General features: G+C 57.1%; 4 protein-coding genes across 4 annotated transcripts in view; 3 read left to right on the plus strand and 1 right to left on the minus strand.

Annotated features, from left to right (window-relative positions):
* Positions 1 to 1,063: 1,063 nt before the first annotated feature.
* DICSQDRAFT_89725 (uncharacterized protein) lies at positions 1,064 to 7,678 on the plus strand. The gene is made up of 13 exons (XM_007368094.1): positions 1,064 to 1,251; positions 1,297 to 3,145; positions 3,253 to 3,364; positions 3,448 to 3,581; positions 3,645 to 3,675; positions 3,734 to 3,878; positions 3,964 to 4,257; positions 4,356 to 4,468; positions 4,545 to 4,615; positions 4,681 to 4,867; positions 4,922 to 5,472; positions 5,609 to 5,815; positions 7,285 to 7,678. Exons 1-11 carry the CDS (start codon positions 1,090 to 1,092, stop codon positions 4,989 to 4,991), a joined length of 3,168 nt encoding a protein of 1,055 aa, XP_007368156.1. The 5' UTR covers positions 1,064 to 1,089; the 3' UTR covers positions 4,992 to 5,472; positions 5,609 to 5,815; positions 7,285 to 7,678.
* Positions 7,679 to 9,222: 1,544 nt separating this feature from the next.
* On the plus strand, positions 9,223 to 12,254 carry DICSQDRAFT_65706 (alpha/beta-hydrolase; the record flags this gene model as incomplete). The annotated part of the gene is made up of 18 exons (XM_007368095.1): positions 9,223 to 9,361; positions 9,423 to 9,618; positions 9,715 to 9,751; positions 9,809 to 9,903; positions 9,966 to 10,003; positions 10,065 to 10,096; positions 10,165 to 10,257; positions 10,338 to 10,451; positions 10,524 to 10,594; positions 10,658 to 10,971; positions 11,021 to 11,040; positions 11,107 to 11,170; positions 11,227 to 11,328; positions 11,390 to 11,396; positions 11,451 to 11,560; positions 11,618 to 11,628; positions 11,678 to 11,839; positions 11,895 to 12,254. 18 exons carry the CDS (start codon positions 9,223 to 9,225, stop codon positions 12,252 to 12,254), a joined length of 1,965 nt encoding a protein of 654 aa, XP_007368157.1.
* Positions 12,255 to 12,725: 471 nt separating this feature from the next.
* DICSQDRAFT_65713 (uncharacterized protein) lies at positions 12,726 to 12,968 on the minus strand (the record flags this gene model as incomplete). The annotated part of the gene is made up of 1 exon (XM_007368096.1): positions 12,726 to 12,968. A coding segment is annotated over one exon (243 nt), but the record flags the coding sequence as incomplete, so codon positions are not given.
* A 171-nt stretch (positions 12,969 to 13,139) lies between these two features.
* The window catches only part of DICSQDRAFT_182138 (uncharacterized protein), a 4,147-nt gene continuing 2,022 nt past the window's right edge, over positions 13,140 to 15,264 (plus strand). The window contains exons 1-4 of the mRNA XM_007368097.1: positions 13,140 to 13,851; positions 13,969 to 14,742; positions 14,801 to 14,865; positions 14,918 to 15,172. The gene's annotated coding sequence lies outside the window, so the exon portion shown is untranslated. The remainder of the gene's footprint in view (positions 13,852 to 13,968; positions 14,743 to 14,800; positions 14,866 to 14,917; positions 15,173 to 15,264) is intronic.

A 15,264-nucleotide genomic window follows, 5' to 3' on the forward strand; every position in this document is an offset into this window, starting at 1 on the left:
GCCACGTACCGACTGCTAACACTAGTACGAAGCAGCCATAACTTCCTGTGTAGCATTTCATGCGCCCAGCATGGTGATAACCTGACACTTCTCCGACTGCTATTGCGACGACAAGCCTTAGTCAGCACTCGCACACCAACAAGTACTGCCCACTACCAGCTGATTCGAACGTAGACTTGAAGACAGAGGCCGGACGATTGCAAAGCACAGCTGAGAACGCCCCAGCCGAATATGCAATGACTCATCGAGTGGGATACCTCTCCGTGTGCAGGCCTACGGGAGACGATTGATCATGTCTGGCCACAATGTTTCCCGAGACGTCGGGATACAGCCAGCCTTGACACGACGTGGGTGAGACAGCGCAGACGGCCGGAGCAGCTATACGTACGCAGCGCTAGCAGAAAAGCACAAGACCAGCAGCGTGTCCCAATGCTCAAAGGCGGACCTAATAGACATCTGGAATAACGGTCAGCGCGATCTGGATGAGACTGAACGTCGCCGTAGAAACCCCCACCGAGTGGTGGTCTTGCTCGTTGATCCGACCGAGTTCCTGGTGTTTGAGAACTCGTAGGGCCAGGATCATACTCAGTTCGGGACTGTTCTTCCTGCGTGCCGCGACGCGAGTACAAGTGATTAGGGCTGCGCAATTCTTGGAGTCCGGTTCAGTTTGCAAGGTCCTCCTCGTCTTTACAGGGGATGATGGTGTGGCTGGTGGTGGGCCCCTGCATCCGTTTCTCTTGCGAGCCACTGGCATGCCAGCATAGAGCATATGCCTCGAAATCTTGAACGTTCTGCTCTTTCCGTCTCGATTATGACAAGGCCGCGCTAGGACTGACACCTCTCCCAGGTCTTGACCTCAGACTGTGTCATGCTGAAATAACGCCACCATTATCTGATTACCTTGGACTACGTGCAGAAAAGGTCGAGGAGTCTTGGAACAAAGCATTAATATGCACGTGCCAGTGTGTTCTACTGTCGAGAGACGCCCATTCCCGAAGATGACATAATCAAGAGATCCCAATTCGAGAACTGCGGAGAGGGCCCTGCAGCTGCGCAGGGCTCCCTTCTACGTCCACCAGGCGCATCTGAATGTCTGTCGCAGGCTCTGACTATGGCACATCCAACTACGGAAGAACGGAACCTCGTCCTGAAAAACCCCTAGTCGTCAAGTTCACCCATGAGGAGCGGGGGAGCAAGAAGATCACTTATGCCTCCTCCCACCTATGCTCCTACGACCACCTCCGCAAGCAGGTGCGCTACCTCCGTATGTTTACCGGCATAGCTAACTGTGCACAGGTCGAGAAGTCTTTTGGTCTGCAGGCCACTCCCTTCTACATCGCGTACGTCGACGACGACTCCGAGACCATCTCCATTACGAACGAGACCGACCTCACCGAGGCCATCAATTACTTCAAGCCCACTCCCAACGAAGATCCCCCGCTCTCCTCTACTGCCTCGATTCTCTCTGGCAGAAGCTTCCGGAACTCCAAGATCACTCTCCCCGTGAGCATCATCGTCGACTACGAGGGAATCTCGCTCTCCGACACGGGCTCGCTCGTCAGTCTCGAGGAGTACAAGAACAGGAACGGCAGCGAGCACTCTCTATCATACACCTCCGATGGACCTCGGGAGCTCGAAGACGATGCGATCACGGTCAGTTCCAAGGACGTCGGCTCAAAGTACGACTTCCCCGCGCACCTCGGCAAGGGAGCGAAGACCATCGTCGCAGGCCCCAGCCGCGAGGCCCTCATAGACCCGAGCGACAAGTGGGAGGCAGGTACGATCTCCAGCCATCCGCGCACCCTCAGCTCGAAGCGGAGCACGGACCCGCTCTCGTCGGACGACACGCTCGCACGGTACTCCGACGACCCAGAGTCCGTGTTCGCACGGCTAAAGCTAGAGGAGGAGCGGCTCGGGTTCTTCCCGGGAAATCTGAACGGGGCGACGACGTTCCAGACGGAGCGTGGGGTGAACTGGCTGCGGGACCAGAACGCGCACCTGCCGATCCTCGACGGGGACAAGCTGTCGATCAGCGACGTCTCGCTCGAGGACAGCATGTCGCTCGAACTCGAGCGCAATCAACACGGGAACTACCGGTACACGCTCACGGGGAGCAGCGGGTCGGTCGCATCGCAGAGTGTGCGCGACTATGGGAGCGTCGACGACGGGACAAGCGCTGGGGCGAACGAAGCGGCTGTCGAACCCAGTATCGCGGACTCGGCAGAGAAGTTCTTCGCGAGCCGGCCGACATCACTGCAGGCGCCCTTCCAGCAGCTCCCGCAGCTACACCAGCAGCTGCAGCATACGCATCCGCATCGTTCGTCCACGATGTCGTCGGGCTCGATGCAAAACCCGTTCATGTCGCCTGAGGAGATGTCGTATCCTACTGACTACATCCACCCGGACATCCCGCCCGAGGTGCTGTCGTTCATCCGGCCCGCACAACCTCTCGCGCCGCCCGCAGACCCTACGAACTGCTCGAACTGCGGCGTGATCCTGGACATCATCAAGTACGTGTGCTCGACGTGCGGCGAGGTCAAGGCTACGATCTCTGAGCCGACGTCCGCCACGACGGAGTGGGCGGGGGATCACAAAGGCAAGACGCGGGCGATCGACATCCACAACCATCGGGGAAACTCGTACCCGCTGCTGCGCAACTCGCCCTCGGCGTCCGCGTCGTCGCTGACGATTGTCGGGAGCCAGCATTCTGGGCACTCCGGGCATTCAGGCTCCGGGAGCTCAGGCTCCTCGGACCATCACCCCGCGCGGTCGCTTTCGGAGAGCACACTCTACCTGAACGTCAATGCGCCCAGCCTGAAGCCGCTCCCTTCGCTGCCGCGGTCGCCCGCCAGCCCGCATGCGCCACCGAACTCGCCCCTTTCCTCACTGGGGCTGGCGTCATATGAGAACGGGATGGGGAGGAGGGAGGGGTACGAGCTATGCTCAATGTGCGTGCAGAGCTACGGGGTGCAACATTCGCTCGAGTTCAGCGCGACGCCGGGGGCGTCGCCGGGGCCGGGGACGTCGCCCGAGGACGCGGAGCGGGCGTTGTCGCGGTGGCGGCGGACGGCGCCGTCGCAGAAGGGCCTGCTGCGGCATGCGTACATCGAGAAGAGCTGGACGCACAGCGGGTGGGAAGACGTCGGTGAGTGTTGGGGTCATGGTGGCTTTCGTGCGCTGGGCATCCCTACGGGGGTGTGGTCGAAGCTCGAGCGCGGATGGGGTGCTGAAGCGTTCTTTCGTGGGATGTAGAACAGGGCGGGGAGGGCCCGTGTCATTGCTCGACGTGCAACACCGTCATCACGAGCCACCGGTACAAGTGCGCGTCCTGCGATGATTTCAATTTGTGCCGGGCGTGCTACAGGTACGTGTGTTCTGGATTGGCGCTACGCAGCCCGTGCTCGCGTGCTTATATAGTGGTATGGTTGTTTGCGCTGTGCGATATAGGCAGGTGTACGAGGTCCATCCCGCGCACGCGTTCTTGGTTGTCCCGGACAAGTCGAGTGGCTCCCAGTCGTCTGGCTCTGGGCCCACTATCGCGGACCTCACAAGGCAGTCGACTGCGTCTATGGAGGAGACATGTAAGTTCTCTCGTTCGTTCTACGGCAGGCTCCCAATTGATGACCGTGTCTCGTGTCCTTCAGCCATGACACACGTGGGCGTCCATTGCGCGCAGTAAGTGCTGAGTTCACGCGAAAGTGCCTGCGGAGCGTGCGCTCATCCCCACCCACAGTTGCATGCAAGAAATTGTTGGCGCGCGATTCCATTGTGCGATCTGCGAGGATGTCGACATCTGCTCGAACTGCGATGCTGCTGGTCTGCCTGGTAACATAGACTCGGACGACGGTGGCCACATTTCCTCGCATATCATGATCAAGGTCTGTGTATTGGCCCTCGATGCTGGACCAGGGGGCGTGATTCGTGATACAAGAACTGACTCCATGTCAATCTCTTCGGCCTTAGATCCCACATCCCATGTCCACCGCAGACTTACAGAACACGAGCCAGATGGCGATCCGACTATGGACCGGGCGCGACGCGGCGGTCGCGCAGGCCGGTAGCGCAAACGGCCGCGGGCGCCGCAATTCGATTGGGGAGTCGGCGTACTCCCATACGGTGCTCGGGACGGGCCCCCGGGTCAAGGTCGATTCTGTCGAGAACGACCACGGGCTCGTGTGTGATGGGTGTGCCCAGCCAATCATTGGCGTGCGGTACCAATGTGCCAATTGCTCGTCCTATCCCAAGTCTGTCAGCTTGGTACGTGCTGTTTTATCACAATTCGTATGCATACCGCGAGGCCGGAAGTTAACCGACTGCTTGGGCGGCTGGCTGCTCTTCGTGTTCCTGTCCGGAAGTGCGAACGATGCGAAGCGCGCTCGTACGCCCTGCACGATCCGACGCACTTCTTCTTCAAGCTTCCAAGACCCGTCCACCGGCCGCTTGTCCTCCAGCCGCCACTACCCAGACTGTATGTCGTCCGCATGCATATTCAGTTTGCCGGCTGTCCAGAATTAGCTCACAATTGTATTACCTTGCCCTGACAGCTACAAGAAGCCCGCCGGGCCGCCGAACGGCACATTTAACGTCACCGACCCGAAAGGCAAGTCGCACATCAGTTCATGCGCCGTTCCTGTCGTATGCTCACTATTGTCTTGCGCCCTCGTCCTTCGCGCTCGGTAGAATATCTCCGGAGCCTCACACATGCGTTCGCGGTGTGCGACCGGTGCATGTCGCACATCTCTGGCGAGTGGTTTCATTGCGCGTATTGCCCGAAGGACCTGTGCGACAGCTGCGCCGAGGTCGACACGCATGATAACACACACCTGTTTGTTGTGTTCAAGTCGGATGTGAACATGCAAATATTCCGGTACGTGCCTTTCTCCTTCCATTCCTGGCTTCCGCTGACGGCGGTTGTGGGCAGGCGGTTCATGAACGAGGAAGACCCGGCGCGGAGCCCACCGCTCATCCCATTCCCTGTGTACAATTCATGACAGGTTGCCTCGGAGGCTGCCTCCGTGCTTGCTTGCATTTTATTATGACCCATGACTATTCATCTGAGTACCATGTGTATACCATTTGTATCGCTGTCGTTATCTGCTCTGTGTCCGTACTGCCCATCCCATTTTCCGTCCAGTTTCCCATGCACTATCTAGTACAACTGTAGAACACAGTCATCCAATACAGTCTCCAGCGCCACATACGCTCCGGCCGACTAGACATCATTAGGCGTCATGCATTCGCCATTCACGAGGGGCGCGGTGGCACTATAGACAGTTTGATCATCGGCAAGAACGCGAAGAAGCAAGATGCCATGCTACGAGTACGAGTACTGGGACAATTGGAACTACAGATCCGGGTTGAGATCCAAGTCGAAGTCGGGGAACGGCTGTTGCTGGGGCGGTCGGAAGTCTGGTCGATAGGGGTTCGCGCCAGGGAGGGCCGGCAGTTCGACTGTGGGTGACACGGGTGGTGCTGCAATGTAGGTAGCGCATTAGCTCCGCTGGTCGTGCTTATGACGCGCAATTGAAGGGCGAAGAGTGGCACATGGGAAGAGCTAGCCAAAAGGGAACGAAATGCATTAAATGGAGGCAAGGCAGGTGCGACTCACGCTTGACCGAGTGCGTTTCGCCCAGAATACCGAGCGGCGCCTCGTCGTTCATGTGCCCACGGCGCATCTTCTCCTCATTGGGAAAGGGCGGGAAGAAGAGTGGTGGAGGGGGTTGGCCGGGCGCGAGGTCGGGCATGTTAGGCGGCGCGGAAGTGAATGCGGAGAGGCTCTGGGCGTACGCCAGCAGCTCGGGGTACGGGATCGCAGCTGTAAACACGATGACAAAGAATTGGTAGGTAAGCGCAAGTTCGTGGACTAATCAGGAACACGGAGTGCAATGAAAGGCGAGAGATAGGAAGCCAGCAGGAGCGATTTGGATCTCGAGCGTGCCCACAGAAGACGACATGCAGTATGGCGTAGGATGCTTCTCCTACTTCTCCCGGTTTTTCCGTGGACAATTGGCGAGGCTCCTCAAGGGCCGTGGGACACTGGAGAAAAGAGAACGCACGCGTACGAGGGCCTACGGGATCCCTTTACGGTGGTATGGGGCCACAGATCTAGAGCCGGCGGGAGCATGTCAACAATGGGAAGAGCCCCATTCAAGACCGGGTGTGAAAGAGAAGGGCGTTGAACAGGCGTTCGCCTTAACTTTCAGCCACTCGTATGTCGAGTAGCATGCGATGCTGGACGCCGGTCTGGTCATGCTCACAGTCGACCGGTCATTCCAGAGCCCCATGGAGCGATAATCACCAAGGGTGCTGCGGGTCCATGAGATGGGGAAGGCGGTTCCGGCTTTTCTGCTCAATTGTGAGAGTCGTATCTGATGCTGTCAACAGTCAACCATGCACGATGCCACGCCTTGCAGCTGCTCACGCGTGGTAAACTAGAGGCAGCTAGCGTGGATCAGAGTGACCTCGGGAATACGGACAAGCAAGTCATCGTTGCTGTGTATTACTATTACTTGGTCTTCCCCACGTTACACCAAGTTTATGAGTCCAAGATTAGAACACGAACAAGACATTTAGCGATGGGCACTCGTTTTCTCCCTTCTCTATCGTGCACGTCGGAGGACTAGCCAGGCCTGGATCACGACCACTGCATGCCAGGAAGTATTTCAACTACCTGACATGCATTGCACGGAATTGAGGCGGCTGTAAGGTTCTGGACTCTGCACGTATGAGATCGAAGCTACAGTATGAGCCTACGCAGTTCGGAGCGCAAGCTGCCCGGATATGAGCAGCGGATCCGCGAGCTCCAAATTGGCACACGTACGGTGCCTATGTACTGAGATATTCGGATAATAGAGGCAAGAATAACCATTGAAGTGTCGTTCACCAATCCATATCTTCCCGACTCATCACGGAGATGTTCACATAGGCACCGAGGAACCAATCTGATACCCTCGCAGAAGTTGCCCCAACTCCGCTTCAAATGTACCAATCGGCACCAGGAGCTGGTGACCACTGGATGCTCATCCACGCTGTGTCAGACGAGCGGATGATGCCTACCACCAAACGCGGCTGGTTAGGCTCAGGGTGCACATATAGTTCGCCAAACATTCGTTTACAAACCATGGGATCATGAAGATAGGTTCTCTGTCTGCAATGGCGGATGGCATCATGAACGATGTGCAATGTATATGCCGAGAAGCCCGGAGCTCCGAGCGTCGTGTGCACAGAGGTTGTACATGGACAGCTCGTGCGTCTGACAATGGACAGGTGAGACAGACAACTTACCGGCTTTGGCCTCATCTATGGCTTTTATCCGCTCTTCGCCCTCCCTGACAATCGCGTCGAGCTCTCGCCTCCCCTCGTCCAGGGCGCGTACTATCTCGCGCCAACGGCGGTCCAGATCGAGAACTTCGCCCTTCAGTTGCTCGATCCGGCGCTGCTTTACTTGGTGCGTGCGTGCTACTTGTACGGCAGCTGCAAGTTGTGCATCCACAGAAAGCAGCTCGCCGACCGAAGGTGGCGGAGGTGGTCTTGACTGCGGTGGTCCGAGCGATTGGAATACTGTGTGCGAAAGCGTCTGCAGTCGCGCTAGAGGATCGAGTAGTATCTCTGACACGGATACCGATGCTTGCTGTGAGATGTCTGGTGAGCCGAATTGAGCAAAGTTCTGGGAGTGAACGGGCTGAGGTGGCTGCGAAGGGTAGCCGGACTGCGAGAACATTTGCTGGCTCGAAGGGCCGGCGTAAGGCGAGTATGACATAATCTAGAACGGTCGTATGAGCAGGTTAGCTCCCAGAAGGACTGATTAATATCGTGCTTGATGGCTGAGACGACCCAGAGAGACAAGAAGTCGATTCCTGATGGAGGACGAGGATGAGCTGGATTGCGGTTACCGTCTGGCCGCTGCGCTCAGTTGGCTGAGGTCTTATCTAATCTCTCAATGGCGCCTATCTCTGCTCTGGCGACCAACAGTACTAACCAGTCGTCCGACTGCCTTGCGGGCCACTGTCTTACCTTCCTGACACCAAATACCCCAATGACGGCTGTCCTGTTGACTTGCAGCTAAACGACATTCGTGTACTAGTATGGAGATGTGTAGAGGGTATAGAGCATCGCTGCTTCCGACTTCAATACCCATGATAGCATCAGGGCATGGTATCCCTTGACAGGTGCAGTCCGTTTCCTCCTACCCCCCACGCCATGTAATCCAAACCCCCACTGGTTCAGGTATGTGACACCTGACTCTGAGAAGCCAACTTGCCTTCAATACGATGCGCCGCCCATGCCAGCTTCCTATTGGCCTTATCCGCACTTGCACTATGGTTCTGAGCGTACGTGCTTCAGTTTAGGCAACGACCATGACACAACTTTGCGTGCTGCTGACTGCTCTTGTCGGCCAGAAGCGGCTATATCCCAGGTGAAAGAGCATGGTGTTCAATCAGTGCTCGGACGGCGTACAATAGTCGTGTGAATGTGCCGAGGCAAGCCCCTGTGGGGCCTAGACTTCGGAAGGTACGGCCTTCACCAATGTCCGAGTCCTGCAAAGGTTCATTCCTGTACAAACCTCCTCTCAGATTGAGTTCGATACTGCGCACTTTAACCCTCGCTCTTGGCGCCCATAACATGTAGCAGGGAAGCTCTCGGATTTATCCGTCACCCGGAGTACCCTCGTAAACGAACACATGCTGCTTGGACTGCAGTGTGCTTTTACGAAGCGCCGTATGAAGCGCCTTATATTCCACCAGCCACTCGGCGACTGACCATGCTCTCGATGTCAATCTATGATCCTCTCGTCGTCCGCCAGAGGCGTATTGAGCACCATATGCCTCCACGAACCGATACGCCTGAGGATTACTCAAATGGAACACCCTTTACGCAGCGCGTCTGCGCTGACAATTGGATGAGAAAGTGTCCAGCCACAGTCGGAGTAGCATAGTAACCAGCTTCGCAGAGCCGTCGTCAAGGACGGCTATTGTGAAGGACGTCAGTAGGACATACTATCCCGATTCCCGGCACGCTCGCCAGCCAGCGATCAAACCTTAGTACATGCCGGCGGGCGCGGAAGTTGGCATGAGGGATTAGTGAAACTGATATACGTTTTGCAGCATCCCTTATATGGACCGCGTATGCGGCTGACGGACATATAAAAGCAATGCACTTGGACCTCCACTGACCCAGGTAAACCCGCCCTCAATCCCTATCACCGCGTACGTAGACCGCAACATGCTGGGGCCCTCTTTCGCAGCGCTGCTCGCGCTCGTCGCATCCTTCGTCTCCGCCCAGCTCCCGCCGACACCCAGCAGCTGGCCCCAAGACTACCCCGGAAAGCCCTCTGGCGACTTTAGCCCAGAATGGCAAAGCTGTATGCTCACAATATACTCATACTCATGTTGCTCCCACTTACATTCATGTTATGGCCGCAGACTTCCAGGTAACGGGCCCCTTACCAAATGTAACGTGGGCTCTTCCCCGCAGCTTTGCCGGAAACATTCCCGTCAATCGTCCGGACCACCCTAACAATACGCTCTTCTTCTGGGCGTTCGAGCACGAGAATGGCTCCCTCACCGCCGGGGCCGACGAGCGCACCGATGTGCCGTGGGGCATCTGGCTGAATGGAGGGTAAGCCACCATCTTCCCGAAGCGTCCTCTCCGCATGCTCCTCGCACTAGAGGCCCGGGTTCCTAATGTGCTCCGTATTTTCTCTGTTATTTATAGACCTGGTTCCTCCAGTTTGCTTGGGCAAGCGTACGAGGTAAGCCTGACTCGCGAGAACCCCCGATGATGATCCTGACACCGACTTCTCGCACAGAATGGTCCCATCCATCTTACGCCGGAAGGACTCCCGATCGAGAACGCGTTCAGCTGGGACAAGCTGTCGGACTACATCTGGATAGACCAACCTGTGTGAGTGCCATCACGCTTTTCTCGGAAATCTCACACCGAGCGATGGCTGATGTTTCCCGCAGTGGAGTCGGCTGGTCTACGACGGACTCGGAGGGATATGGTACGTGGGCTCCGTCTTGGAGCCGTCACGTCGGCACTGACCTTCATCCGCTCCCGTGTAGTCCACGACGAGGATGAGATGGGCCGGGACTTTGTACGCTTCCTGACTGTGTCCGTGTCTATCGGTGGCTTAACTGAACACACGATCACCGTCTGGTCTAGATGGGCTTCCTCGAGAACCTTGTGAAAGTCTTTCCGAGCCTCGCCCAGCGGCCCCTCTATCTCACCGGAGAAAGTTACGCCGGGACCTATATCGTGAGCCTTGCATACCCGCTAAAGGTGGAATGATGTCGGAGCCTGTCTCGCTGACGAGAACTTGGCTTCCGCGATTGCAGCCGTACATCATGAAGACCTACTTCGGCTTGGAGAATCCTCCGGTCAACATCGTGAAGTTTGCTATCGGTGACGGCACCGTCGGCTCGACTCTTACGTTTGAGTACGTTCCTACGGTAAGCAGCCGTCTGTCTGAGTAATGCGAGACGTGACAGCTGCCGAGCTGAGTGATGTGCGGTGCGGTGCAGCTTACGACGATTGAGACGTACCCCCAACTCATCGGCTACGACCCTGAAGTCTTCGACTACTTCCGCGAACAGTAAGTGCCCCGCGATCGGTAACGCAGCTTCTCGAGGCTGAATGCGGAAATAATGAAATCCAGGCAGCACTTGTGCGGCTATGACCTCAACCTCACCTACCCGCAAAATGGCCACTTCCCCACCCTCCAAGTTGTTAACCCGACGGACCCGGCCTCGCCGCTCATCACAGAGAACTTCAGCAACAAACGCCAGTTCTTCAGGAAGACCCTCACCCGGCTCGCCGTCGAGGCCGACACCCTCCGCAAGCGCGACGGGGAGCTCGTGAAGCGTGATTTGAGCCTGCGCGCGAACGGGACGATCGACTCGTGGTACGGGTGCTTCATCTACGATGAGCTGATCGACTACGCGCTGAACTTCTCGGCACCGTGGAGTGAGCGTCTTATATTCGCTGATTATCCGCACAGAAGCGCTAACTCTATTCGTAGGCGAGACGCAAGGGTTTGACGTGCGTGCTGTGGTTTCTCAGAGTTAGAGTGGCAGCGAGCTGACGGCTTGCGGATGGGCCGTGCAGGTCTATCAGGTCCAGGATGCGCTGAACCCCGAGTCGCCCATCGACGGCAGTTCGTTCTACAACGGTGCGTGCTTGCAGGTTCCGGGATTCTGAGGTAATGCTAACTATCGTGTGACGTAGATCCACAAATGGTCGCTGCGCTCCATGCGCCCACTAGCAAGCAGTGGGCGGGCTCTATTCCCTACCCCTTCCTGGGCGACCCCGTCAATGGCTTCGACCCGAGTGAGCAATAGCTCTACTATATTTGTCTCAGGTTGCACGGTGCTGACAGTGATCTTCGCAGGCGTTGAGTAAGGACATTGCGTGGGGTCACTCAACGTGTCCAGTAGCTAATCTGTTGCCAGGCCCATGGCGTTCTTGTCGGACCTGGCGAGCAACGCGTCTCAACATGGCATCAGCGTCGTACTTTACTCCGGCAACGACGATTCCCTTGTCGCTCACCGTGGTACTGAAGGTATTTGGACCCTTGATCAAGGTATTGAACAGCGCGCTGACTTTGTCTACTCTCTAGTTGTCATTCAAGTACGTTAAGCATTTCCTTGCTAATCCGACAATGCTAAACTTCGAGTAGAACACGACGTTCGGCGGCACCCAAGGGTTCTCGCGCCGCCCCTCCACCCCTTGGATCGACGATAACGGGTTTGTCGGTGGTGTTGTCCACCAGGAGCGCAACTGGACATATGTTCTAGTCGAGGGCGCAGGCCACCTGATCCCCTACTTCAACCCATCCCGTGTAAGTTACAGAACTCCTGTCCGCGTCGCGGAGGATTTGACCCACCCTGTGATAGGCCTCAACGGTCCTTCGCGAGTTCATCCTCGGCAGCAACAAGACCGGGCTCGTCACGATGGGTCCCGACGGTGACATCGACGTCGAGGGCGGCGAAGATGTCGCTCTTGCAGTCGACGCGCTTCCCGGACAATCCGGCATCGCCGTCGGCTCCATCACTACGACTGGGACGTTCTTCTACCCTGCTGCGACCGTCGCGGCGTGGGAGGTGTTCATCGCGACCGCGACCGTGCTCTCGCCACAAATCACCGTGCCCGTTGTGAACGCGAAGGGCAGCGGTGCCGCCCCAGTAGGCGGCGCCGCTGTGGCCGTCCTGGCGTGCATCGCGTCGTTTGCGGTGACGCTGCTCGCCTCTTTCTGATCCACCCCACTTCGGCTTTCGCTGTGTAGGCTGTGCCCAGCTCGCCCTCGTGTTCCTGTGTCGTCGTCATGCTTTCACGTCTGTAGAGTCTCTTTAGTTCGCTTTCGGGTTTTGGTCGTCTCGCGCTCTGCTGCTTCGGGTTCTTTATGTCTGCGATGCTGGTCATGACTGGTTACGCCACGTCGGTATTTATCACGTTGAGCTGTTTCCTACTGTATCATATTGCCTCTCATGTGTCGGTGTTGCACTGCAATTGTAACATAGCCACCAGTTTGCTTCACACATCGAGCGGTTGATCGTGCGCAACTCTATTAGCCTACGACGCCTTTGACCGGATCATGGAAAACTTTCAAGCGGCGCAGAAGCTGTAAGCATAACGTGCTGTACTCCTATGTAACTGAAGGCTACTGCACGTAATGTTTCGACCTAAGGTATCTTCCGGGGAGAGTCAACAATCAGTTTGATTATTAGCTATTGGTGGATGTAGGGTGCCAATAGGGTTAGGGTTAGGACCGCGTAAGAACAAAAAGGGATGGCCTGCCCAGCCCGAGGGCCGAAGCAGGACAGGGAAATATTGAGACGGTGCATGAGCCGAAGCCCATACAAACCGCAAGGTCCCCCTGAGGACATGGTCGCCGTGCTATGGGAGGCCCCCACGGCCCACGAGCCCTGGTACGTGAAGGGGCGCGTGCCATCAAGGTAAGTATGAGTTGTTGCTGTGTCTGGCGGGGGGACTTATACGACGGGTAAAGCGCACGGACCAGGGGGACTTCAGGGCGGGCAGTGGCGTCGCCCGAGTGAGCCCAAAGAGGAAAGGCGCTCTGGGGCGCAGGTGGTGGACGCTGGTTTTCAATGTGGTTGGCCTGCTCCTCTTGCGCCCAACGTCGTGCTCATCGCCGTTCTCTCGACGTCTACGCTCTGTCATGGTAATGCAAAATCATGTTGCAGACCCCATGGCCAGCGTCGCTGTAGTATCATTGCATCGATTCAAAGCATCACATGCTTCTGACGACGAGCCAGTCTGCATTCCGTCATGGCCTCGGTATCTAACAGCCTCGACACAGCTATAGGTGGAATGACGGGCACAGATATCTGAATACTGGCTCAAGGGTCCGATCCTCGCTTTCCTATTAGCGTGGTCCGCTCGACACCTGCTGCCTTCATTTACTCACCGCGCTTATATATGACCCAGAACTCAACGCGTTGACGCCCCTGCAGCCCGACGCCATCTTTCGCTCATACGCCCATGTTGTCCTTCACCTCACCCTTCGCAAACGCCTCCCTCACCGTCGCGAAACCCCACGCAATTCACCCACGACATGCCGGAATGCTTACGCGCACGCCCACGGAGATCCTCCCTCGTCTGTGGTTGTCAGGGCTCTACACCGCTGTGGACGAGGAGCAGCTCTTGGCTATAGGCGTCACGCACGTCGTTTCTGTCATTGAGCAGCGTCCAAAATACCCGCCTACACTAAAGAAGCTCAAGACGCTGCATATACCCGTCTACGACATTGAGACCACGGACCTCCTCCAGCACCTCGATGTCACCAATGCGTTCATTAAATCCGCCCTTGACGACAAGCACAACACTGTCCTAGTACGTATCTTCCCTTTGCGTTGGGACATCCGTGCACGCCGCACCCTCACAGCGAGGTGTCGCGCAGCCAAAGTCTAATCCCTCGCAACCGCGACGATACTGACGATACCTCCGCAGGTGCACTGCGCGATGGGCATCTCCCGATCGGCCACCGTCCTGGCCGCGTACCTTATCGCGACGACGCGCATGCAGCCGCACGAGGCCATCGAGTTCCTCCAGTCCAAGCGCGAGATCGTCTGTCCCAACCTGAGCTTCCGGCGCCAGCTCGACGTCTACGCCGCGCGCCTGCACCGCAGCAGGAAGCTGCGCAAGTTCCTCCCGCCGCCCCTCCGCCGCCCCGCGGCGTCGTACCTCCCCCACGCCCCGCTCGCGGCCGACGGCATCCGCTTGTTGCGCACGTCCCAGAGCCCGCGCGTGTCCCATCCTCACCCGGTCGCGATGACGAGGCGGGGCTCGATGGGCTGAGAACGCGTCCGCGTTCCTTACACTTTCTGGATAGAAACGTGCTGCAGGAGAAGCTACCAGCTTCCTGTGGCCTGTCCTGCCCAAAGCAGGACGCCTCGCTTTCAGACCGCGTCCCACACGGCCTCATATCGGGAGCGGAGGACGTACAATGCTGCTTCGTGGTTACGTAGTAAGTGGCCTCATGTTCGTGTTCGTGTTCGATTAGGTTTTGCGATGGGGTCGTGGTGTACGCTGTAACAGAACCGATACCCTTCGACGCTGTGCTTTCGAGCGTGTACGACTGTTCTTGGCAGGAGTTGCTACTTAATGCTATCTATCATAGACAGATTATGAGATCTGCGCACCTGCACTGATCTCGCGCAGCCCCTCGAGTCGGCATGAAACTTTGTTCTATGAACTGGCTCGCATATGCCACCACGAGTGTTGGTGGGGGTTTCTACGGCGACGTTCAGTACTCTCGCGATCGCGCTGACGGTCATTCCAGATATCTAGGTCCGCCTTTGAGCATTGGGACACGCTGCTGGTCTTGTGCTTTTCTGCTAGCGCTGCGTACGTATAGCTGCTCCGGCCGTCTGCGCTGTCTCACCCACGTCGTGTCAAGGCTGGCTGTATCCCGACGTCTCGGGAAACATTGTGGCCAGACATGATCAATCGTCTCCCGTAGGCCTGCACACGGAGAGGTATCCCACTCGATGAGTCATTGCATATTCGGCTGGGGCGTTCTCAGCTGTGCTTTGCAATCGTCCGGCCTCTGTCTTCAAGTCTACGTTCGAATCAGCTGGTAGTGGGCAGTACTTGTTGGTGTGCGAGTGCTGACTAAGGCTTGTCGTCGCAATAGCAGTCGGAGAAGTGTCAGGTTATCACCATGCTGGGCGCATGAAATGCTACACAGGAAGTTATGGCTGCTTCGTACTAGTGTTAGCAGTCGGTACGTGGCGAGCGTGATCG

Source organism: Dichomitus squalens (genome assembly GCF_000275845.1).
Source record: "Dichomitus squalens LYAD-421 SS1 unplaced genomic scaffold DICSQscaffold_32, whole genome shotgun sequence".
In the NCBI taxonomy this organism is placed as follows: domain Eukaryota; kingdom Fungi; phylum Basidiomycota; class Agaricomycetes; order Polyporales; family Polyporaceae; genus Dichomitus; species Dichomitus squalens.

Coding starts and splice junctions, on each gene's coding strand:
- DICSQDRAFT_89725 (XM_007368094.1), top strand. CDS start 1,090: ATGTCTGTCGCAGGCTCTGACTATGGCACATCCAACTACGGAAGAACG. Junction 3,146..3,252: donor CAGCGGGTGGGAAGACGTCG/GTGAGTGTTGGG, acceptor CGTGGGATGTAG/AACAGGGCGGGGAGGGCCCG. Junction 3,676..3,733: donor GTGGGCGTCCATTGCGCGCA/GTAAGTGCTGAG, acceptor CCCCACCCACAG/TTGCATGCAAGAAATTGTTG.